Here is a 23,563-nt window from a genome sequence, read left to right as displayed (position 1 = left end):
AATTTCAGTTTAATCTCAAATACACATAACATCAAAAATACATCTTTTGTTTTAATTAGTGCCTCCCCCCAAAAATGTTTTATTGGGATTTAAAAAAGTCATTTTATTGGGGCTCATACAACTCTTATCACAATCCATACATACATTCTTTGTGTCAAGTACATTTGTACATTCATTGCCCTCATCATTCTCAAAACATTTGCTCTCCACGTAAGCCCCTGGCATCAGCTCATTTTCCCCCTCCCTTCCTGTTTCCCCCTCCCTCATGAACCCTTGATAATTTATAAATTATTATTTTGTCATATCTTGCCCTGTCTGATGTTTCCCTTCACCCACTTTTCTGTTGTCCATCCCCCAGGGAGGAGGTCACATGTAGATCCTTGGAATTGGTTCTCCCTTTCCAACCCACCTTCCCTCCACCCTCCCAGTATCACCACTCATACCACTGGTCCTGAAGGGATCATCTGTCCTGGATTCCCTGTTTCCAGTTCCAATCTGTACCAGTGTACCTTCTCTGCTTTAGCCAGATTTGTAAAGTAGAATTGGGATCATGATAGTGGGGGAGGAGAAAGCATTTAGGAACTAGAGGAAAGTTGTATGTTTCATTGTTGCTACAATGTGCGATTCATTGTTGCTACACTGTACCTTGATAGGCTTGTCTCCTCCCTGGGACCCTTCAGTAAGGGGATGTCCAATTGCCTACAGATCGGCTTTGGGACCCCACTCTACACTCCCCCTCATTCACAATGATATGATTTTTGTTCATTGATGCCTGATACCTCATCCCTTCAACACTTTATGATCACACAGACTGGCGTGCTTCTTCCATGTGGGCTTTGTTGTTTCTGAGCTAGATGGCTGCTTATTTTCCTTCTAGCCTTTAAGACCCCAGATGCTATCTCTTTTGATAACCAGACATCATCAGCTTTCTTCACCACATTTGCTTATGCACCCATTTGTCTTCAGTGATCACATCAGGGAGGTGAACACCTAATGATATGATTTTTTGTTCTTTGATACCTGATAACTGATCCCTCCAGCACCTCGTGATCGCACAGGCTGGTGTGCTTCTTCCATGTGGGCTTTGTTGCTTCTGAGCTAGATGGCTGCTTGTTTACCTTCAAGTATTTAAGACTCCAGATGCTATATCTTTTGATACCCGGGCACCATCAGCCTTCTTCACATTTGCTTATGCTCCCATTTCTATCTTTAGCGATTGTGTCAGGAAGGTGAACATCATGGAATGCCAGTTTAATAGAAGGAAGTATTCTTGCATTGAGGGAGTACTTGAGTGTAGGCCCAATGTCCATCTGCTACCTTAATACTAAACCTATACATATATGCACATAGATCTATTTCCCCATCCTCATATATAAATATATTTACATATGTACATGCCGTTATTATAAATAAGGGGCATATAAATGCCCTTTGCCTCCTTTATTGGGATCTTAATACAGGTATCACATCGTTGCATAGTTCAATTACGTCAAACAGTATTGTACAATTACTACCACAATCAGTTTCAAAGCATTCTCTTCCTTCTTGAACTCCTTGACATCAATTCCAGGGTGGTTTTTGATCCTCACCAGAAAGGACTTCAAGCCTTCTTCACTTTCAGCAAGCAAGGTTGTGTCATCTCCAGATCACAGGTTGGTACCAAGCCTTTCTCCAGTCCTGACCAGCCAGTCTTCATAAAGTCCAGCTTCTCAGATTATTTGCTCTGCACACAGATTGAACAAGTGGTGAAAGGACCCACATTTGATGCACACCAGGCTGTATCTCCATGTTCTATTCCAACAATCTGCCTCTTGGTCTACGGATAGGGTCTAAATGAGCATAGTGAACCATTCTAGAATTCCTATTCCTTGAAATGTTATCTATATAGCCAAACATCTTTGCTTAGCCAGTAAAACATAGGTTAACTTCTAGTATTCTCTGCTTTTGGCCAAGATCCATCTGATATCGGCAGTAATCTCCCTTGTCCCACGTCCTCTCTGGAATCCAGCCTGAATTTCTGGTACTTCTCTGGTGATGTACTACTGCAATAATTTTTAAATGACCTTCAGCATGATTTTTGCCTACACATGAAATCAACGATATTGCTTGATAATCTCTCCATTCTGTGGAATCATATTTATTATATCAGCTTTAAAATGAGAAGGCAATGCTACAGACCAACATCCACTAGTAATTAGAACATAGAGTGTATGAAGTATGAATATGTGCATACGAATTTATCAAAACACTTAAGATTTGTGCCATATACTATTAAGTTATAGCTCAGAAATTTTAAAAGGAACCACCAGAGAAGCTGGATAATTATGATTCTGATTATCAAAAAACGTAACAGAAGGGCTGAAAGATAAATTGAAAGAAACCGCCCCAAACACAGGGCAAACAAACACAGAGGATGAGTCTGCATTACTAGGTAACGAGATTGTAACAGGCAAGCGGAGAACAAGCTCTTGTAGGCGATACAAAGAAACTGGAGGTGACTGACATGGCATTTTATATCTGATACCTCCACTAGAACCTTGCTAACTACTCCTCGGCAGTTTGTGATGGAATACGCAGACAAAATCCTTTGGGGGTGCAACCACAGAACAACGCCAAGCATCATCAGCCATTTCGGCCCTTATCTTTTGCCCAGGTGACTTCCCGGTTGAGAATGTGCCCTAAGGTAAAACTTTCAGAAAGGAGGAGGATGCGGACTTCGTGGAGACATGCGTTACGATTATTCAATACATCGCAAAACAGCCGCGATGGCCTAGTCAGCGGAGGAGAAGCGAGGAAGTGACCTTGTCTCGCTCACGGGGCAGTGGAAGCACACATGCTTTGGGCCCCGGAAGAGGACACCCCGCGGGGTAAAGCAGAAGGTCAGGGGAGGAGAGGAACGCTCTCGGGAGATGGAGTGACGGGGGCGCCACATGGGCTCAAGCACCATTGTGCGGAGCGGGCAGTGTTTCGTGGTGCTGTGTGCGCACAGGGTCGCGAACCGTCGGGACGGACTGGATGCCGCCTTAGCAGCAGGAATACAAAGTCAGCAAGCCCGATCGGTGCAGCGGCCCAACCGCAGGCGGCCAGCGTCGGCGGCAGCCGCGGGAGCGACGGGAAACTAAGGGTACCTAGAGCGGGCGGGGCGGGCGGCGGACACGCCGCAGGAGCTCCCGGGAGACGGAGAGCGCAAAGTTGGGCGGCTCGCAGCGAGCGGAGGCCCGGGCGCGGCTGCGCAGTGCGGCCGCGGGGCCGGGGCGGGCCGGGCCCGCCGCGCGGGGGCGCCAGCAGCCGGGTCGGAGCGGCGGGGAGGGGCGGGGCCTGCGGGCAGGGGCTGGGCGGGGCCCGCGCTCGCCGGCTCCGAGAGACGCACGCCGCCCGCGAGAGGAGCGGCCGGGCCGGGGCCCGCAGGCGGGGCCGGGCGGCGCGGGGGCGCGGCGCGGCTGTCCCCGCCCCACACGCTGCTCGGCCCGGCGGCCTCGAGCGGCGGGCGGGGGGCGCTGCTGTGCGCGGCGGCGCTGGCCCCCGCGAGGACGCGACGGCTCGGCTGGGCGTTCGCCTGCGTGACCGCGGCCGCGCGGGCCGCCGCCCCGGGGATGTGAGGGCGGCAGCGCGGCGGGCGGGCCCGGGAGCGGCGCGGAGCCGGGCCGCACACGGTAACGCGCCGGGCGGGCTGCGGGGCGGGAGAAGGCGCCGGCGCGGCGCTGCGGAGTCGGTCAGCAGGCCCCCGGCTCCGGCCCGGGCGGCGGTCGTTGCGGTCGGTTGCAGGGGCCGGCCGGGTGGGGGTGGGCCGCGGCCCAGGGGAGCGGAGGAGGCCCGGCCGGCTGGCGGGCAGCCCATCTGGTGGCAGGTGCCCACTCTCCGGCGAGCCAACTCTCCTGAGCTCCGCCCACTTTGGCCTGGACCCAGCCTCCCAAGGCTAAAAATATTGCCGGAGGCTCCGGAGCCCTATCAGATCGGGCAAAGTAGGGCACCAAGGTAAAGGCGACAGAGCTCCACGGCCCGGGGCTGGAGCGGAGGCTGCTCCCACCTACGCCGGGCCCAGCAGCCAGCGCCCTCCCCGCTCTGAGCCGGCTAGTGGGGGCCGTAGGCGGTGCGGCCGACGAAGTTGCCGCACAGTCCAGCAGCTGTGCCCAGCCCTTCACTGCCCAGGGGACCTTAAGAGTAGGTGCTGGCTGCCAGGGTCCTTCCCAGGGGTCCCCTAAGTGTTCTTTAACCATCGCCTGCAAGTTATTAAGTGCCAGAATCAGAACCAACCGGGTCAAGACTCAGCACTTGTTTTATGTGAGAAACGGCTTTCTCTCTTGTTTTGATTCATTTCAAGAGGGCAGACTTAACCTTCAAGAGAGGCTTACCTGAGGGAGGGGGGAGGGGGAAATGAGCTGATACCAAGGGCTCAAGTAGAAAGAAATTGTTTTGAAAATGATGGCAACGTATGTTCAAATGTGCTTGACACAATGGATGGATTGTGATGAGAACTGTAAAAACCCCCCAATAAAATAATTTTTTAAAAGAGAGAAGGGTTTACCTGCCAGCCTCTTTCACCCTCTCAGCTACACAAAATAGATGCCAGTGTGTGCCTCCAGAATCGGCAGCGCATGGCCTCGGGGGGTGGGCACAAACCTTTGGCTAGCCTGTGCTCTTCTGCAGACAAGCTCAGTGGGAAGCTGGCTCTATCAGGAGGTTGTACGGGGTGCTCTGGGAGTCAGAGCAGAAGAGATTGATTATCCACACAAAACAAAACAAATGTTAATGGCATCAGCCTGAGAAAGCAAGCATCTTCACTCTGGGCAGAATCGCTATGAGGTCAGGCAGGACCGGCTCCAGGGATGCTACAGAGTTTTGCTTTCTGAGCCTTGGTCAGGAGAATGAATTCAAGTTCACAGTCAGTGTTGGGATGTGGAGCTGGCTGAGAAGCCTGCGTCCTCTGAAGCTGGGCAACTGGGGCCTGCGGGGAGCAGCACTGAGACTTATTGCTAGGGCATTTGGCGAGAGAAGCCCTAGTGTGCATGCAGGGCTTCAGGTGGTGTCCTTCCCTCCAGGTGTGTGAGGAGGCCAGAATGAAACTCAAAAAGCAGGTGACCGTGTGTGGGGCTGCTATCTTCTGCGTGGCGGTCTTCTCCCTCTACCTCATGCTGGACCGGGTGCAGCGTGATCCCACCCGGCACCAGAATGGCGGAAACTTCCCCCGGGTGAGTCCCTCCTGGTTGCTCAGCTCTTCACTTGCAAGCCATCTGCACCCGAGTTATCCCCCCTCCCCCAGCAGGAGTGTCCCTTTGCCCAGGACAGGAATAGCCCTTACCAGTAGGCAAGATTTCTAGAAACCTCCCAGCCAAAAAAAAACCAGTGATGACCAGAAGAAAGGAAAAATGGCAACAGGTGTGGCCACCCCCTGGCCTGAATTCTCGACAGGCATTACTAGTGGATGCCATAGACTTTCTCACTAAGTCCCGGCGCCGTCCAAAGCACAGTGGCCCAGGCAGCCAACACCGACCGATGGTACCAAACACACTTGTCCCTGAGCTAGATGGGGATGATGGAGGTCCTTATGAGTGACCTGGTTGCCCTGTAGGCTTGAGCTTCCTGCTTCTTTTCAGAGAACGGGATGGTAGTGAGGCTTCAGGTGGTACATCCCAAGCAGAGATTCTCTCTGTGGCTCAAGGAGCGATGGGTGATGCTCTGGTTTTTTGGCAGAGCCAAATTTCTGTGCTGCAGAACCGCATCGAGCAGCTGGAGCAGCTGTTGGAGGAGAACCACGAGATCATCAGCCACATCAAGGACTCCGTGTTGGAGCTCACGGCCAACGCGGAGGGCCCCCCTGCCCTGCTGCCCTACTACACAGCCAACGGCTCCTGGGTGGTGCCGCCGGAGCCCCAACCCAGCTTCTTCTCCGTCTCCCCTCAGGACTGCCAATTTGCTTTGGGGGGCCAGGGCCAGAAGCCAGACCTTCAGGTAAGTAAGAGTCCGAGTGGCAGGGACCCACAGTGACCATGGACGGGGCCCTGAGCTGCTCTCCTGTCTGGCAGATGCTTGCCGTGTCGGAGGAGTTGCCCTATGACAACATGGATGGCGGTGTGTGGAAGCAGGGGTTCGACATCTCCTACAGCCCCCATGACTGGGATGCAGAAGACCTGCAGGTGTTCGTGGCACCTCACTCTCACAATGACCCAGGTGAGGCTCTGCAGGCCCGAGGGGCTGGCGTGTGGAGTGGGCCCTCTGATGGCCAGGGTATGTCTGGGAGGGCCGGCTGACAGAGCTGGGCACTGTCTTGGCCCCCCTCAGGCTGGATCAAGACCTTTGACAAGTACTACACAGAGCAGACGCAGCACATCCTCAACAGCATGGTGGCGAAGCTGCAGGAAGATCCCCGACGGCGCTTCCTCTGGGCCGAGGTCTCCTTCTTTGCCAAATGGTGGGACAACATCAGTGCCCAGAAGAGAGCAGCCGTCCGAAGGCCAGTACTGGCTCAGGCGCTGCCAGCAGGGCTGACGGCAGCTACGGGAATGAGAGAGGTCTTCTGGGCCCTGGGATGGGTGTGCAGGTCTCACCTTCGACTGTGGGTGCGCAGACGGCAGGGGGATGCGAGAGGGAACCATCATGGGAGTGGGTGATGGTAAAGGGGCCATTTCTAGGGACTGCTTGAGCTTGAGGGTCTTGGGCATTAGGAGAGAGGGCAGTGGCATCCAGGGCCAGAATTCCCTGCTTCCAGGCAGGAGGCGAAGGTCCCGCCCTTTTTGCAGAGCCGCCACCATCTGTCAGCGGAGGCTTGCTGTTGCCCTGAGGCTGAGAAGGAAGTTTCAGCGGAGCTTCCAGACTAAGACTGGAACCCAGTGAAGACCCCATAGGTCGCAATGATCCCATTCTGTTTCACATGTCGACAAGGCAGGCCCATTTGGCTTGGCAGCAGCATCCGGTCTAGAGCCCCCCTGGGTGATTCAGGTAGAGAGTAAGCTCAGCTGCTAACTGAGAGATCAGAAGTTTGAGTCCACTCAGAGGAGAAGCCTGGCCTTCTCCTGAAAAAACCAGCCATTGGAAACCACCCAGGGCACAGTTCTGCTCCTGGCATGCCCGGGGTCGGACTCAGCGACAGCAGGTGGCTAGAGGGCAGTTATGAGGAGTGTGAGGGCTTGGCCTTGGAAGCGTGGATAGAGGTCCAGAGAGGAGCAAACCAGGGCCGCACGGAGGGGCTTCAGGGACAGCGGTTTGTCCTCTTGGTCCTGCATTTGATGCACAGGCTCCCCAAGGCTGCGGGCAGCTCCTGGGATTCTGGGATTGGCTGGCTGGTAGTTCTGGAACAGGCCGGGGAAAGAATCCCTGCCTAGTGCTGAGCATGCACCCTCAACCACAGGCTTGTGGGAAACGGGCAGCTGGAGATCACAACGGGAGGCTGGGTGATGCCCGATGAAGCCAACTCCCACTACTTTGCCTTGATTGACCAGCTCATCGAAGGCCACCAGTGGCTGGAGAGAAACCTCGGTACGTGCTGCCTCAGGAGGGGAGCCTGCCCCTGTTGATGGACCCAGCAGACATCAGGGTGCTATAAGGGATGGGCCGGCAGGGAGTGACTCCTGTCGGTGTATTCCATCAGTGTGGACCCAGTGGGGTGGCATTCATCCACTGCCTGTTGGGGCCGGAACCAGGGCTCCAGCACTAGGGTGGCCGAGAGGGCAGGCCTGAAGTGTTCTGGGCCCCTGACTCCTGGGCCCCTTCCCAGGTGTGACCCCGCGCTCTGGCTGGGCAGTGGACCCCTTTGGACACAGCTCCACCATGCCTTACCTACTGCGCCGTGCCAACCTGACCAGCATGCTGATCCAGAGGGTGCACTATGCCATCAAGAAGCACTTTGCTGCCACACACAGTCTGGAGTTCATGTGGAGGCAGACGTGGGGTAAGGCCAGGTCGGGGAGGGGCTGCCCGAACGTGGGCCTCCCTGAGGAAGAGCAGGGCCAGTAGGAATCCGTCCTGCTGCCCCGCAGACAGGAGCCCCCCTATTGCAGTTGGGTGAGCATTGGGCTACTAACCTCAAGGTCAGTCAGCGGTTCAAACCCACCAGCTGCTCTATGGAGGAATTCTACTCGGTCCTGCAGGGTTGCCGTGAACCACTGGTGACGCTGTGGCATGGATGGGCTCTGTAGTCCAAGGTCTCTGGGTGGTACAGACAGTTTGCACTCTGCTACTGACTCAAAGGTTGGCAGTTTGAACCCACCTGGAAGCACTGCAGAAGAAAGACCTGGCGATCTACTTCTGTGAAGTTTCCTGTTGCCATCAGTCAATCTTGACTCATGGCGTCCCGATGGGACAGAGTAGGATGACCCATAGGGTTTCCTAGATGGGCGGGGGCATTTATGCACATGGCTGCTAATCGAAAGGTCAGTAGGGTGAATCCACCAGCAGCTCAGGAGAAAGCTGTGGCAGCCTGCGCCCATACAGATGGCTGCCTGTGGGCAGTTCTCTTGTCCTCAGGGTCGCTTTGAGCACGAGTCAGTGGTCAGCAGTCAAGCTAACAGCTGACAAAACAAACAACCCTATCAGTGTGAATGCGGGGGAGAGCAGAGTTGAGACCCAAAGCCCATCTGTAGACCATTGGGCATCCCCTTACAGAAGGGTCAGCCAGCGTGCAGTGTAGCACTGAGGAAACTCACAGCGTCCCCTAGTTCTTTAATGCTTCCTCCCCCACGCCACCCCCATACACTCACTATCATGATCCTGTTCTACCTTACAAATCAGGCTAGGCCAGAGCACGTACATTTTTGGTACAGAGAAAGCTCTCAACTCATTGAATCCAGGACAGATAAACTCCTCGGGAACAGTAATGGGAGTAGCGATACCAGGAGGGTAGAGGGAAGGTGGGAGGAGAAAGGGGGAACAGATAGCAACAGATGGAAGAATATAACCCCCCACACACACACACAGGGTGACAAACAACAGAAACATGGGTAAAGGGAGACAGTGGATGGTGTAATGTTAAAATAATAACTTATCAAGGGGGTGGGAGGGAATAGGAGGGAGGAGCTGATACCAAGGACTCAAGTAGAAAGAACTGCTTTGAAAATGATGATGGCAGCATATGTACTAATGTATTTGACACAATGGATGTATGAATTGTGGTAAGAACCCCCAATACAATGACCAAAAAACCAAAAAGCTACCAACCAAGAAAGTGCTTGGGAGCAGTCAGTTCTCCTCCAGCACCTGGGCTGCCTCGAGCCCCAGCCCCCTCCAGGGCAGCAGGCTTGGTTGGGACTCCGGCTTTTCAGACCAGAGCCGTCACCCCTTCTTGTGAGGCAGGCTCGCCATCACATTGACCTCTGCCCTTTTCAGGGCCTGACGTCTGTTCCCTAGGGCCTGAGCCTATCCTGACTCACTTCCCTGGAGGACTCGGGGACTTGGGGGCCTCCCTGTGTCCTCACACAGGGCTGCCCTCGACCTAGAGCAGCCCCCGTGCACAGTCCCAGAGGCTGCCTGCTGGCCGCTGACCGCGCGCCGTGTCTTCTACAGACCCAGACTCCAGCACAGACATCTTCTGCCACATGATGCCCTTCTACAGCTATGATGTCCCCCACACCTGTGGCCCGGACCCCAAGATCTGCTGCCAGTTTGACTTCAAACGCCTGCCTGGCGGGCGCATCAACTGCCCCTGGAAGGTGCCGCCCCGGGCCATCACAGAGGCCAATGTGGCTGAGAGGTACTGTTTGTGCCCCACAGGGGAGTCGGGAGGCCTTCAGCCTCACTCTGGCCATGGGTGGGGGCTTGGCTCTCAGGGGTGGTCCCCTGGGAAGCAGGCAGGGCTGTAAGGAAGCACCTCCCCCCAGCGCTTTTCTCTAAGTGCTCACATTTGCAGGTGTCCTGACGTCAGAGTCAGCTGACTAACTCAGTGAGTGATTCTCAAATTCCGTACACTTCCCTGTAGACCAGCGGTTCTCAACTTGTGGGTTGTGCCCCCTTTGGGGGGTGACCGACCCTTTTACAGAGGTCGCCTGATCCATAACAGTGGCAAAAGGTGGGCGGTCACCACAAGAGGAACTGTCTTAAAGGGTCCAGGCATTAGGAAGGTTGTGAACCACTGCTACAGACCGTAAGCTAATAAGCCCTAATTTCACTTGGGTGCTCTGACTTGGCTCCCATCCAGCCAGCACCCTCAGAGGTCAGCAGAGTGGGGGTCCTGTTCTCCAGGACATCCCCAAATGTCCCCCAGCTCACGGCCTCAGCTGCCAACAGCTTGGAGCTTCTTTTCTTCGAGAAAACCTAGTGGGACTCTCACTGTTGCCAACTGAGACTGAGGTGCAGCCAAGGACGGACCTTAATATAACAAGTGGAACTGGTTTCCTGTCACAGTCCTCCCATTCCACGCCAGCTAGGAGGTGAAGCATGAGACCCAAGGCAGAAGAAAGTGGTCTTTTGTTTCCAGAACATGCTGATGGCATGCCAGCATCTAGGGGAGTTGCAGGCTGGTGCTCCTTAGCACTGCCACCTGAGACTGACAGAGAGCAAGCCAGGAGAGGGGACTGCATGTGGTACGAGAGTGACCCATTTGGGCAAGGTGGTGTTTTGAAGCATCCTCTCTTGGGATCTTTGAGAACAGAATTAGGAAAGTACAGCAACCGATTTTGGTTTTGTTTTGTTTTAATAAGTAGTTCTTACTGTGTGCCAGGCTGTTTTTAAAATGCTTTACAGCTATCACCTCATTCCATTTACTTTAGCACTTTCCACATTGATTAGTGTAGACAGGTACTGGTTTTGTAGCAGTGGGGCACAGAGAGGTGACTTGCTCAGAGTCGCCCAGCCAGCAAGTTTTGGGCTGGCACCAGCATGGTCTGGCCTACAGTCCCTGCTCCTCCCTCTGCCTGTGCTGAGTCACTCCCCCCCCCACCCCGGGGTGTGATGAAACCTCAGCTGGTTGGGATGTGGGTGACATCTAACCAGGTCAGATTTACCTGGTGCTGAATGTGGTGGCGCTTCAGAAGCAGGAGAAAAGTCCTGCCCACATATATGAAGAATGGGGCAAGGGACGGTAAACATGGGGACGGCGTGGTAGCATGCCAAGCATGCCCACGGAAACGCTCTTCCAAGGGAAAGTCTGGGCCCGGAGCCAGTGTGCCCTCCCTGTGCTGGCTGCTGCCCCCAGGCTCCTGGGCCCTGCCCTCAGAGGGACACTGGGGGGCGGCAGTCCATGTGGTCCAGAAACCACAGAGATGGCCCGGCTGGGCTTGTAGCGCCCTAAGTGGAAGCCTGTGGAGCGTGCGCACATCTGGAAGATCTGAAGGGTGGTCCCGGGAAGGGGGACTGCTTGGTTCTGCATGGCGTCTGGGCAGACCCAGGCCCACCGAGGCGCTGCCGCCACACCTCCCTAGGAGTTGGAATCACCTGAGGGCAGTGCGTTTGATCTCAGCGAGCATGCGAAGACCTCGCGGGTCCTCAGAACCGTCTCCATCTGGATAACCCTGGCGTCCCCTCACACGCAGCTGAAAGGGCTTCTTGGGAGGGATGTACCATGTACGGGGGGGGGGGCACCAGGAAGGGGTCTGTGAGCGGAGGGCACCCCTGATGCTGAGGCTTCGTGTTGGGTTCCTCCCACAGGGCAGCCCTGCTTCTGGACCAGTACCGGAAGAAGTCCAGGCTCTTCCGAAGCAATGTCCTCCTGGTGCCCCTGGGTGACGACTTCCGGTATGACAAGCCCCAAGAGTGGGATGCCCAGTTCTTCAACTACCAGCGGCTGTTCGACTTCCTCAACAGCAAGCCTGACCTCCACGTGCAGGTGCGGGGGGTGGGGGGTGGGGCGGGGCGGCCTCCCTCTGGGCCTGTGCTCCTCCTCTCTGGCTCCAAAGCAGGGCTCTCCCCGCAAGTGCTGGCCCAGTTTTCCTGGGTCTGTAGGAAGTCTCTCCCTGACATCCAGCTTCACTGTCGGACCGTATGGGGGCCACGAAGTGACTCCCTCGGTGTAGGCCCAGCCCCTGCCCACCCCTCCACCCCCCACCCCCCAGCAGCACTCTGGCCAGAATTCCCAGGGGCTCTGGACCTGATGGGACTGGGCTTGGGTTCCCGCAGGCCCAGTTTGGCACCCTCTCGGACTATTTTGACGCTCTCTACAAGCGGACTGGGGTGGAGCCTGGGGCTCGTCCACCCGGCTTCCCTGTGCTGAGCGGGGATTTCTTCTCCTATGCGGACCGGGAGGATCATTATTGGACAGGCTACTACACCTCTCGGCCTTTCTATAAGAGCTTGGACCGTGTCCTGGAAGCCCACCTGCGGTGAGACCCCTCCCTTCCCCGGATACAGGGTGTAGGCGGAGCCTTTGGGGTTGGGTCTGCACCTGGCCAGCAGGGGAGAGCAGCCCCAGAGACCACAGCTGGTGGAAAAGGATGGAGGGAGAGTGCCGGGCCTGGGGGTCTGACTCCCTTCTCCGGACAGGGGGGCAGAGATTCTGTACAGCCTGGCTGTGGCCCACGCCCGCCGCTCTGGAACGGCTAGCCAGTACCCGCTCTCTGACTTCGCGCTCCTGCTGGAAGCTCGGCGCACACTGGGGCTCTTCCAGCACCACGATGCCATCACCGGCACCGCCAAGGAGGCTGTCGTGGTGGACTACGGGGTCAGGTTGGCCCCTCGCCTCTCCCTGCCAGCTCCACAGCCTCCACGCTCCTTCCCTGGGAAAGGGTGGGCAGCAGGCCTCCGGCTGAGGGTGTGTGCACCTGGCAGGGCCAACAGCCTCCCCTTAAGGAGGGAGCATCCTGTCATGGCCTTCCTTGTGCTCATCCCAGGCTCCTCCGATCCCTGGTCAGCCTGAAGCAGGTCATCATCAACGCAGCTCACTATCTGGTGCTGGGGGACAAGGAGACCTACCACTATGACCCTGAGGTGCCCTTCCTCCAGATGGTGAGCCCTGCCCTGCAGGGGTGTCGGTGGGCAGGTGTGGGGGCAGGCAGGGGCAGTGGTCCCAGAGCTCTGGTCCGTGGTGGTGTGCCTTCTTCTGCCTCTGCCTGTGGCCTGTGGCCAGAGTAGCTGGGGAGCCACATCCAGGACAGAACAGGGCCAAACCCTAAGAGGGTTCTGCCCACCCACCCACCTCTGCAGGATGACACCCGCCTGAACCACGACGCCCTGCCTGAGCGCACCGTCATCCAGCTGGGCACCTCACCCAGGTGAGCTGTGCGCATGTACACATGCACACACGCACGCACACAGACTGCATGCCGCCTGGGTGCTCGGTGCCCTGCTCCCAAGTCAGCCCACCTGTATTGGCAGGTACGTGGTGCTATTCAACCCACTGGAGCAGGAGCGGCTCAGCGTGGTGTCCCTGCTGGTCAGCTCGCCTCGGGTACGTGTGCTCTCTGAGGATGGCCAGCCCCTGGCCGTGCAGGTCAGCGCCCACTGGAGCTCTGCCACGGACATGGCCCCGGACATCTACCAGGTGAGGCCCACCTGCCAGGGCACTGCGGCCTCACTGGGTCGGGCTACCCTGAGGAGAGCCCTTTGTGGAAGCGGAGGGAATGTGCCCTTGGGAAGGAGGGGAAGGTTTCCATGGTAACGATGAGGGTACACATGACCGTGTCCTGTCCTCCCTTCAGTTGAGTGACGCATTGGAAAGCTTAACCTGTGGGGTCACTTAGGCGTTTTCCAAATATCATTTGTGACTCCTAAGAGTCTGAGAGACGGGGACCGCCCGATGTCACCCCCACTCTTAGAAGCAGGGCAGAGAGCCTGGGAGGGTCGTGAGACTTGCGTGAGCCTCTCAGTAATGCAACTTGACGAACCAGAATCGCAAGCCTATGGCCAGACAGCTGCTGAGGGACCCCCCTTGCTTCCCCACTGTCCTGTCTGGCAGGTGTCTGTGCCCGTGCGCCTGCCGGCCCTGGGCCTGAGCGTGCTGCAGCTTCATCAGGGCCTTGACGGGCACCGCACGCTGCCCTCCTCTGTGCGCGTCTACCTGCACGGGCGACATCTGTCCGTCAGCCGGCATGAGGCCTTCCCTGTCCGAGTCGTTGACTCAGGCACCACGGACTTTGCCCTCAGCAACCGCTACATGCAGGTCTGGTTCTCAGGCCTCACTGGGCTCCTCAAGGTAAGGCCGGAGTCGCGGGGGGTGGGAGGGAGTGGGGAGTGTTGGGCTGCTGTCCCCCATGCTGCCCTTGGAAGGAAGGTGGATGCTGAATGGTGGTCCTGGCTCCCTGCTGCTAGCACAGGGAAGCTGGGCTCGACCCCTCGGGGAATTTCGTCCGTGTCCTCTTGGGGGCAGGCCTGATGCGCTGGGGTGGGGCCAGGGGTCAGGGCTGTGTTTTTTGGCAGAGCATCCGAAGGGTGGACGAGGAGCAGGAGCAGCGGGTGGACATGGAGTTCCTCATCTATGGCACCCGCACATCCAAAGACAAAAGTGGAGCCTACCTCTTCCTGCCTGACAGCGATGCCAAGGTACCCTGAAGACCCCCGAGAGCTGGCAGGGCCTGGGTGGGCTTCCTCCTGAGATGGCACAAGGAGAGGGGGAGATGCAGTCCTACCATGAGGACGGCGGCCAAGCCTTGCCTTATTCCCAGGTGGTCCCCATCTTCACCGCCTCTGGGAAGAAGGATGACTGAGTCCTATACTGTCTAAGTTTCTTAGTGCCGTAGAGCTGTGGCTGCTGACGTCTGGGTCGCTGGTTCAAGCCCACCAGCTGCTCTGTGAGGATGGATGAGATTGTCTGTGGAGGAAGCCCCACACGGGCCATGTGGCTCAGAATGGTCTTGGCGGCCACGCGTTTGGGCTGACTTCTAACAGAACGACCAAAAACAAGTGACTTTAACAAACAGAAACTTACTTTTCTATAGTTAGAAGTCTAGATTTTGAGCTCTCTGCTCTAGGGGAAGCCCACTCTCAGCTTCCTGTCAGCCTTCCCTGGAAATCCTTTCCCTGCTTGTGCCTGCGTGCTTTTCGGCGTCACCTCTATAGCGCAGGAGTGGCTGCTCTAGGGTTGTAGGGTTTCAGACACATTCAAGATACGACTCCTCCGCATAAGAAAACTACTCCCAGATGGAATTGCCTACAAGGATCCAGGGGTTAGGATCTTTGACGTACATTCTTCAGGGACACAACTCGGTCTATAACACCAGGGAACTTACCCACAGGAGGATGTGTGTCTAGCTCAGCCCAGTCCAGCCCAGTGCCTGCTGAGTACTGGTTTGTCCCCTGCCCAAGCCTGAGCTGGCACTTGCTTGCTTTGCTGTGTGGGCTGCAGACTCAGCCACCTCCTGTGCTCTTTCTCCAGCCCTATGTCCCCAAGGAACCCCCTGTGCTTCGTGTCACTGAAGGCCCCTTCTTCTCAGAGGTGATTGCCTACTATGAGCACGTCCACCAGGTGGTCCGGCTGTACAACCTGCCAGGTGAGCTGTGCAGGGTGGGAAGGGGCCTTGTAGGAGAGGGGCGGGCACCACAGACGATGGGCTGGCCACGCTCTTCCTTCTGCCCCTTCTCCATTCAGACTGGCAGGTCATTACTCATTCCCAGAGAATGGACCTGTCAAGATGGGGGCGTTTAAATCCCATGGGGTAAAAAAGGTCTTCAGAGATGCCTGGACTGGCTTGCCAGGGGAGTTGGGCCCAAACCCCTCATAGCCAAGGCACTTGAGTTCCAGCCTGTCCTCATGCCGCCCGTGTCTCCCTTGTCCCTGTGCCCAGGGGTGGAGGGGCTCTCTCTGGACCTGTCATCCCTGGTGGATATCCGGGACTATGTCAACAAGGAGGTGGCCCTGCGCCTGCGCACCAACATTGACAGCCAGGGCACCTTTTTCACGGACCTCAACGGCTTCCAGGTGAGCCCCTCCAGCACAGGCCCAGCGGCACTCTGCCCCGAGGGAGAGAGGAATCAGAGGGGTGGGTGAGCCAGGACATGTTCAGACGGGGGCTGCCCAATTCCCCGGTGCCCTGAGCTGCTAGTCTTGCCCCCACAGGTCCAGCCCCGAAGGTATCTGAAGAAGCTGCCTCTGCAGGCTAACTTCTACCCCATGCCTGTCATGGTCTACATCCAGGACACGCAGAACCGCCTCACTCTGCACACTGCCCAAGCCCTGGGTGTGTCCAGCCTCGGCAATGGTGCGTGGGAGCAGGGGAGTAGCCCATCCCACCCCTGGGCCTCCACCACGTGGGCCTCTCTTCTCCTGGGGCCAGAGCCATAATTGCTGGTTGGTCATGTGGGCAGGTAGAAAGGCAGACAGCTGCTGTCACCTGCCCCCCTGGGTGCAGGCACAGTGAGGCAGTTGGGTCATGGGTGTCTTATTGGGCTCCCTAAGAGAAGCATCTGGAATTGAGCAGTGTTTTTTGCTCCTGAGCTCTGCAACCTCCTCTTGGCCTGGGGGAGTCTTGGTAGGAATAGTCTGAAATAGCATTCAGTCTCCTAATGAAATGCGTTTTGTTTTTCTATTATTGGTTATTAAAGAGAGTTCCTGAAGAATCAGAACAGGGCCAGGCAGAGCACTGCCCACTGAGTAACTGGCTTGCCCCAATGGCTCCCATGATACTCAGGGTACAAACAAAAGCTTGAATGTGGTGGCCTTGGAGGCCCTTGGGGTCTGACTTCTGTGGGACTGGGCCTTTGTAAGAATCTAGACTAGAGCCAAGTGCTGGGGGTTGGGCTCTGCCCCTGGGCCAGCAGAGCAGGGACCTGACTCCTGCTGGAAGGATTGTAGTCCCCACTCCTCCCCCCCACTATCCTGGGAGCAACCAGGTGCGGCTAGTTCCTGTGAGTCTGTCAGCCTCATTGGCTTCAACTATAGCTACCCTCCCTGATTGGCTGTTTCTCTCCGCCTACTGGTGCATTTATATAAGGGCATGCACACAAGTGTGTTCAGAGAGCTCTGTGGTGAAGTTTGTTCTGGGCAGTTGACATGGACCTGATTCCGACTCACGGCAACCCCATGTAAAAGACGGACTGGGGAGCTGGACGAAAGAGGCTGTCGGGTGGGAGAGATGGGCGCAGGCGTCCCCTCAAGAGATCCCTAAGAAAGACAGCTCTGAGACACCGTATTCCAAGGGAGCCCTCCTCTTCCAAAGGGGTGGTGGGTGGTGGGGCAGGCCAGGCCAGGACTCACAGTGAACTTGCGCAGGCCAGCTGGAGGTGATCTTGGACCGGCGGTTGATGCAGGATGACAACCGGGGTCTCGGCCAAGGGCTCAAGGACAACAAGAGAACCTGCAATCGTTTCCGCCTCCTGTTAGAACGGCGAACGGCAGGCAGTGAGGTAAACCAGGCCTCACTCTGCCAGTGGCTAGGTGGGGGTGGCCCTGGGGGTTCCAGCGTGGGGTTTAAGGAATGGAGCGGGAGCCAGGCCCGGGTAGAGAGAGCAGAGCTGAATGAGAGCTCAGGGCGGCAGTGGCAGGGCTGTGGTGAGAGGCCACGTCTGCCACCTCCCTCCCAGGCAACTGTGCCCTCCTCTTCATTCCCCCTTTTTCTGGGCTGCCCTGCTCATCTCCCTCAGCCCAACATCTTCTAACCCTCCTTCCCCAACCCCAATCCACTCAGGGCTTCCTTTGCCCCTTGCCAGCTGGGCCTTGATCTCTCTCAGCAGCCACAGTAGTGGAGAGGAGGGCAGAGGCAGTGTATGTAACTATGGTGGGAGCCAGCAGGGTGCAATTTCAACAAGGAGCCGAGGTGGCGCTGTTGGGTAAGGATTGTACTGCCAGCCCCGAGGTCAGCAGTTGGAGCCCACCAGCCGCTCCATGGGAGAGAAATGGGGCTTTCAGCTCCTGGAAAGCTCCCTTTCAGCTCTTCTATGGGAGCAAGACATGGCAGTCAGCTTCCTTGAGAATCCCAAACTCACTGCCAGCGAGTCAACACCGACTCACAGTGACCGATTGTAGGACAGAGTAGACCTGCCCCCATGGGTTTCCCAGACTATAATTGTTAATGGGAGTAGAAAGCCCAGTCTTTCTCTTGGTGAGTGGTTTGAAACGCTGACCTTGTGGTTAGGAGCCCAACTCTTAGCACTCCACCACCACGGGGGCAGTTCTACTCTGTCCTGCAGGGTCGCTGTAAGGTGGAGCGGGGTTCGATTCACAGCCCCAACTCCTGAGTGAGCAGTCGGGACTGCCCTGCATTGCACTGAGTGGCTGTCCTGAATCGCAATGGACTGGGTTGAGTTTTGTCACTTTCTCATCAAAGGCACTACACAGTCCTGAAGGACTGAGGAGGACATGGGGATGTGTTTTGGCTGTACTTCTTTCAAGGCAGATCGGTTTTTTGTTCTGACCATCTACCTGATCATTTAAATTAATTAAGACGCAACATTAAAAACTCAATCCTCATTTGTCCTAGCCATGTCTCAAGTGCTCGGTGGCCACAGCAGCTGATGGCGGCCATATCCGACCGTGCTGCTGGGGGATGGGATGTTGCCCTCAATCTCAGGAAATCTCATCTCGGTGCTAGGCTGAGCACGGGGGCGGCTGGGGGCTGACTTCGAGGAGAGTCTGGGCGGACCCTGGGCAGCGTGTCAGGTGGGCATGTAGGAAGTGTCACTGGAGTCCAGGTGACAGTTTAAAGGCTGTGCGGGCAGGAGGAGGTAGTGATGACTTGAGAGCTCGGGCCATGGCCAAGCCTTGGGGTGGGACAGTGCTAGTGTGAGTGGACGAGGACTCAGCACTAGCCTGGGCACGGAGCTCGAGGGAGAGGAAGCGAGCCCAGGGACCAGGGGAGGGTGGTCCTGGGACACAAGTCCAGGTGGAAAAGGGACGCTCAGGCCTGCTGAGTGTGACATCCTGGAGAGTCATCAAGGGCATGGTCCCGGGCAGCAGGGCCCGCGAATGAGGGCTAGCACTGTGCATAATGGTTCAGAGGGTGAGACCCGGCCTGAGGCCCGCTAGTCCATAGTCCCGCGGGCGCCCCTCTCTCTCCAGCCCCCATCCCGCAGCGTGGCGCTCGCTCTGACAGGCTACACTGCTCACATCGGGGTGTGGCATCAAGAGGAAAAGGGGTGGAGACTCAAAGAGCCAGGGGAATGACCCTTTTAGGATGCATGGGAGGGCAGGGGCACACTGGAGGGTGGGAGCAGCAGTGCCTGGGCCAGCTAGACCCAGGCTCCTCCCAAAGACCTTGGCTATTTGTGCTTTCATCATCTCCACCCTGGCTTCCCTTCAGGTCTCAGATGGCCGCTCTACTAGCTACCCGTCCCTTCTTAGCCACCTGACCTCCATGTACCTGAATACTCCAGCACTTGCACTGCCTGTGGCCAAGCGGCAGCTCCCAGGCCCTGGTCTGCACTCATTCCACCCTCTGGCCTCCTCACTGCCCTGCGACTTCCACCTGCTCAACCTGCGGACGCTTCAGGCTGAGGTGAGTGTCCCCCTCCGCCCTGCACCTCCATGGCCAGGCTCTTGCCTCACTCCACTGCTGCCTTTGGGGCACAGATGCTGCCGCCCTTGGAGCTCCTTCCCGCCCTTTGTCCCCTTGTCCAGGATGACGCCTTGCCCTCGGCAGAGACTGCTCTTCTCTTGCACCGGAAGGGCTTTGACTGTGGCCTCGAGGCCAAGAACTTGGGCTTCAATTGCACCACAAGCCAAGGCAAGGTGAGCAGGGTCCAGGTGTGAATGAGAGACGGGCAGGGAAATGGAGTGGCTGTGAATGGCAGAGCAGGTGCTGGGGTGGGGGCGGAGGTGGAGGGGAGCGACAAGGTGGGAGAGGAAAGGGCCCCGCAGGGCCTCCCATAGGGGAGCCCTTGATGTGTTCTCAGAGCCCCTCGAGCTGGGTCAGTTGCAACTGAAGCGCAAGGTGTGAGGGAATTTGTGTTCTGCAATCAGGGACCTTCATTAAGCGAAGTGAGGCACATAAGCAAGGAAACATCCTTGATGGCTGTCCTCCGGAAGGAACCTAGACACCCTCCCTGCCTTTAGGGAGTTCACACCTCACACCTCACAGCAACAGGGATTGCTACCCCGGTGCCACAGACAGGCCTTGGGGTGCAGTGAACCCCTGAGACTGTGCAAACTCCTGTGGGTATGTAGGTTTGTTGCTAGGGAGGGGGAGGGGCCAGCTCCTGGCCAGAATCTTCAAGCTGCAGTGTGTCAGCCTGCAGCTCAGCGCACCCCCTCCCTGCCCCACAGGTGGCGCTGGGGAGCCTTTTCTCCGGCCTGGATGTGGGTTTCCTGCAGCCAACCTCCTTGACGTTACTGTTCCCTCTGGCCGCGCCCTCCAACAGCACTGACATCTACCTGGAGCCCATGGAGATCGCCACCTTTCGCCTCCGCCTAGGCTAGGGCTGCTCCTGGCCAGAGGGAAGTTCACCCTCGCCACACTGGGTTCCTGTCCGGATCTGCCTCTCAGAACTGCCCTCACTTCCTGGTTCTTGTTGCTTCTGTGGGGGCGGCGAGCCCAGTGTGGGATAGGCAGGGCACATGCCAGCGAGGAGAGATGCGACGCCACACCCTGCTTTTGGCACAAGGCCCAAGCTGCTGTCCTTTTCCCAAAGTGGGAGGAAGGAGAAGCAGGGAGCCAAGAGGGGAGGGGAGGCTGAGTGGGTGCCAGCCCAGCACCAGGCTCACTGCAGGTGAGAGCTGGCTCTAAGGGAGTCCTGTGGTCGTGTTGAGACCATTTATTCAGGTGGAGGAGCTGGGAAGAAGGCATGGGGCCCCTGAGTGTACAGCCCATGTGGAGGCATAGCAGGAATCCCCGTTTCTCCCGAGAGAAGGCTTTCTGTAAAGGCTCCACTCGCCTGCTTGCCGGGCTGCAGCATGTCAGGAAGCACTGGGTCAGGACTGGAGCTTATGCCAGGCTGGAGGCTCAGGCCCCAGAGCCCCAGCTCATACTGTGCACTGACTAGTTTCTGCTGATTTTTGTGGGGTGGCGGCAGGCGTGGGGAGTCCTCCACCCTCCCGGACTCCAGCTTTGGTTCCATTGCTCTGTACACACCGTTGTCCCCAAGTGCCCCCTCCTGCCCTGGGGGCTTTGGTTTAACAAACTTCCTTTCTTTGGAAAGAAAGTGAATCCTCCAAGCCCCCACGTACTCGGACACTTGGGGCCCCCTGGGCAGCAGCTCCGCAGTCAGGCCTGGAAGCTTTGCGCCCAGGAGGTCCTTCCCAGCAGCGTCCAGTTCCTGGCACGGGCTGCGGGTCCGTGGTCAGCGAGGAAGCAGTAGAGCCAGCTGCTTTCCGCTGCAGTCAATAGAGAGAGAAGAATTTATGGTCGTCTCCAGTTGCTGAAAAACACGTGGTAAAAGTTTAATTCTGCCCTGTATCGAAACTGCTAGGAAGTGAAGACTCAAAGAAGTATCTTAGGTCAATAAGGTCCCGTCAGAAACCCACCCTGGCATCACATTCAACAGGCATTCCCTTGGAAGCCAGGCACCAGCTTGCGGGCACTGCCACCCTGTAGCATGGCAGAAGGGCGTGAGGGGTGGCCATTGCCATTCTTTGAAGAAGCTCGAAGTGCCTACCTTTAAAACTCTTAAGAGCAGCAACTGGAGACTGCTGGGAACAGTGTGGAAGTTGGCCCAAATGAGATACATAGCCTGGAACAAAGAAGACGAAAGAAATAGTCTGTTCCCACCCCAAATCCATCCATCAGTCCCTGTCATTCCCCTGAGAATGGACACTTTCTAGAATTTTCAAGGTCCTGAAATTTATTTGGAAGCATAAATGTGTGGGACTCCTAAGAGACCGCACACAGTTGACTACTGAATTGGAGAGGGTGGGACAGTGAGACTCACCCTGCCGGGGTTTCAGAAGACCAGGAAGCTGCTGTGGGTTAAATCTGAGTGGGAGGGGAGTGCCTCGGACCAACCAAAGGAACCAAACAGACTCACGTTGAGGAGGACTGGGTTTCTGGTGGAAGTGGTATTCACGTGGGGCATAGGTGGACTCTTTAATAAATAGTATTTTGAGACAACTGGCTGTCCAAGTGGTCACGTTCTGCCTCTCGGCTTACCCAAGTCCAGGTGGAAAGTACAGGCACACAAGGACTATGAAGTTATGGAGAAAAGACAGGTTTTCTTTTTACCCCTGGTGTTGGGGAAGTGTGTTCTAAAAGGTAGCCGCCTCAAAAGGTAAAAAGATAAGATAGATTTGGGCATACAATGTTTTGAAAGTTCCTGTGTGATGAAAAAAAAGGTTTCAACACAGGTTAGATGTGGAGAAAATGCAGCTTGTCAACCTGAGGTTACGGTTGCTCATGGAGAAAAGCGCTTTGGGGCCTCTGGCTAGTCACTGGGGCGTGCGAGCTGGCACCTGGAGGGAGACACGGCTGAGTCCCTCCAGCCGCTCACGGAATCCCATAGCCGGGGGTGAGGACACGTCCCAGGGCTCGCGGTCTGTTGTGGGTCAGGAGGTACGTTGAGTCCGTTCCAACTCGGGACACCTGGGCATGGCCTTGTACAAGGCCAGCAGTTGAATCTGCTAGTGGCTCCGTCGGGGAGAGGGGGTGCTTTCTACTCCTGTGAAGTTACAGTCTCAAAGTCACAAGAGTTCTACCCTGCCCTGGGGGGCTGAGTGGGCATCAGCTGGCTGGCAGTGAGTGATCTTAACAGGGCACATGGCCCCTCTTCCTTCTGTATTTGTTTGCAGCCCAGTGCTTTGACCATGCTGCCACCAGAGACTTGAGGATGTAGAGAAAACAAGCCAACCCCCTTGTGGTTAGCTCAGTCCCAACATGTAGCTGTCCTATAGGACAGACTGACTCACCTCTGGTGGGTTTGAACAGCTAGCCTCTCTGTGAGCAGCCCAATGGGAAACTCCCTGCACCCTCCGGGCTCCGGCGGTATAGCACGGGATACTCTCCTTCCTGGGTCCAGATCCCAGTTTGACGATGTTCCTACCACAGTGAGAGAGCTGAGAGTGTCACTGTGAGGTGCTTGGCCCAGTGCCTGGGGCACAGACCAAACCCACTGCTCTCCAGACTGCCCCATGGGGTTTCCCAGACCACACATCTTGCGGTTTGAGCACTTCAATAACTGTGCCACCATGGCGCCTTTTGGCTATGTTTATTCTTCCCCATCAGGTCAGTTCCGACTCAGCCACTCTACAGGACAGGGTAGAACTGCCCCGTGAGTGTCTGAGACTGTAACTCTGTGGGAGTAGAAAGCCGCTTCTTTCTCCCACGGTGTGCCTGGTTTCGAACTGTGGACCTGCCACCAGGGCTCCATTGGGAATGTGGAAGAGCCCGGTAAGTTTGAGCTCTAATTGTATTAGTACAGATGCTAAGCAATTCCGTCAAGCAGTTGTTATTTGGGATCAAATGATGGAGAAAGACCTCTCAGCCCTCTAGGAAATGAGTGGAATCAAGGGTGGTGTCTTCGGACGGCTTAGGTGGGCAACGCGAGCATTCACCTGCCAGGAGCTGCAGTGCCGTTTCCTCCTGCACACTTGCCCTCAGAGCCCCGTGGCTCCACTCGCCGTCCAGGATCACCAGCTTGATAGTTGAAGGCAGGCCTCTGCCCTGGCCTGCGAGGACTGCTGGGTCAGCGTGGACGCTGGAGGCCTGGGGTGCAGTCCCAGCTGCCCCGAGGCTGCTCTGGGAGGCGAGCAAGAAATGAGACCTTATTTGACTGAAGAGCAGGGTAGAAAGGGGGAATTCTTAGATAAAACCTATTGATCCAATTTCTGAGAAAAGAGGCCAAGGAA

The 23,563-nt window shown here is 56.6% G+C and overlaps 1 protein-coding gene across 5 annotated transcripts; it reads left to right on the top strand.

Moving 5' to 3' along the window:
• The first annotated feature begins 2,898 nt into the window (after window positions 1-2,898).
• Window positions 2,899-21,833, top strand: MAN2A2 (mannosidase alpha class 2A member 2). Of its 5 annotated transcripts, none has more exons than XM_075558011.1 (23): window positions 2,899-3,124; window positions 5,040-5,189; window positions 5,713-5,949; window positions 6,024-6,168; window positions 6,280-6,451; window positions 7,346-7,473; window positions 7,712-7,885; window positions 9,496-9,682; window positions 11,575-11,752; window positions 12,043-12,245; window positions 12,406-12,588; window positions 12,753-12,867; window positions 13,066-13,133; window positions 13,237-13,402; window positions 13,817-14,053; window positions 14,278-14,400; window positions 15,233-15,347; window positions 15,642-15,775; window positions 15,914-16,055; window positions 17,066-17,199; window positions 19,092-19,286; window positions 19,409-19,519; window positions 20,054-21,833. In XM_075558011.1, the coding sequence occupies exons 2-23, from the start codon at window positions 5,058-5,060 to the stop codon at window positions 20,204-20,206; spliced, it is 3,432 nt and encodes a 1,143-aa protein (XP_075414126.1). In that variant the 5' UTR covers window positions 2,899-3,124; window positions 5,040-5,057; the 3' UTR covers window positions 20,207-21,833. The 5 variants fall into 5 exon arrangements, with proteins under 5 accessions (XP_075414126.1, XP_075414123.1, XP_075414124.1 ...); XM_075558008.1 differs by having other exon boundaries at window positions 2,994-3,124; window positions 5,692-5,949; XM_075558009.1 differs by lacking the exon at window positions 2,899-3,124 and adding an exon at window positions 3,490-3,653.
• Window positions 21,834-23,563: the final 1,730 nt, after the last annotated feature.

Source organism: Tenrec ecaudatus, chromosome 9 (genome assembly GCF_050624435.1).
Source record: "Tenrec ecaudatus isolate mTenEca1 chromosome 9, mTenEca1.hap1, whole genome shotgun sequence".
In the NCBI taxonomy this organism is placed as follows: Eukaryota; Metazoa; Chordata; class Mammalia; order Afrosoricida; family Tenrecidae; genus Tenrec; species Tenrec ecaudatus.
The sequence above is the reverse complement of the archived record's forward strand: the minus strand, read 5'-3'. Positions and strand labels throughout refer to the sequence as shown.

Bases quoted from the DNA above. Each gene is read 5' to 3' on its own strand.
- MAN2A2 (XM_075558008.1), top strand. From the start codon at position 5,058: ATGAAACTCAAAAAGCAGGTGACCGTGTGTGGGGCTGCTATCTTCTGC. The intron at 5,950-6,023 runs GTAAGTAAGAGT...CCTGTCTGGCAG, and splicing joins GCCAGAAGCCAGACCTTCAG to ATGCTTGCCGTGTCGGAGGA. The intron at 13,134-13,236 runs GTGAGCTGTGCG...CTGTATTGGCAG, and splicing joins CAGCTGGGCACCTCACCCAG to GTACGTGGTGCTATTCAACC.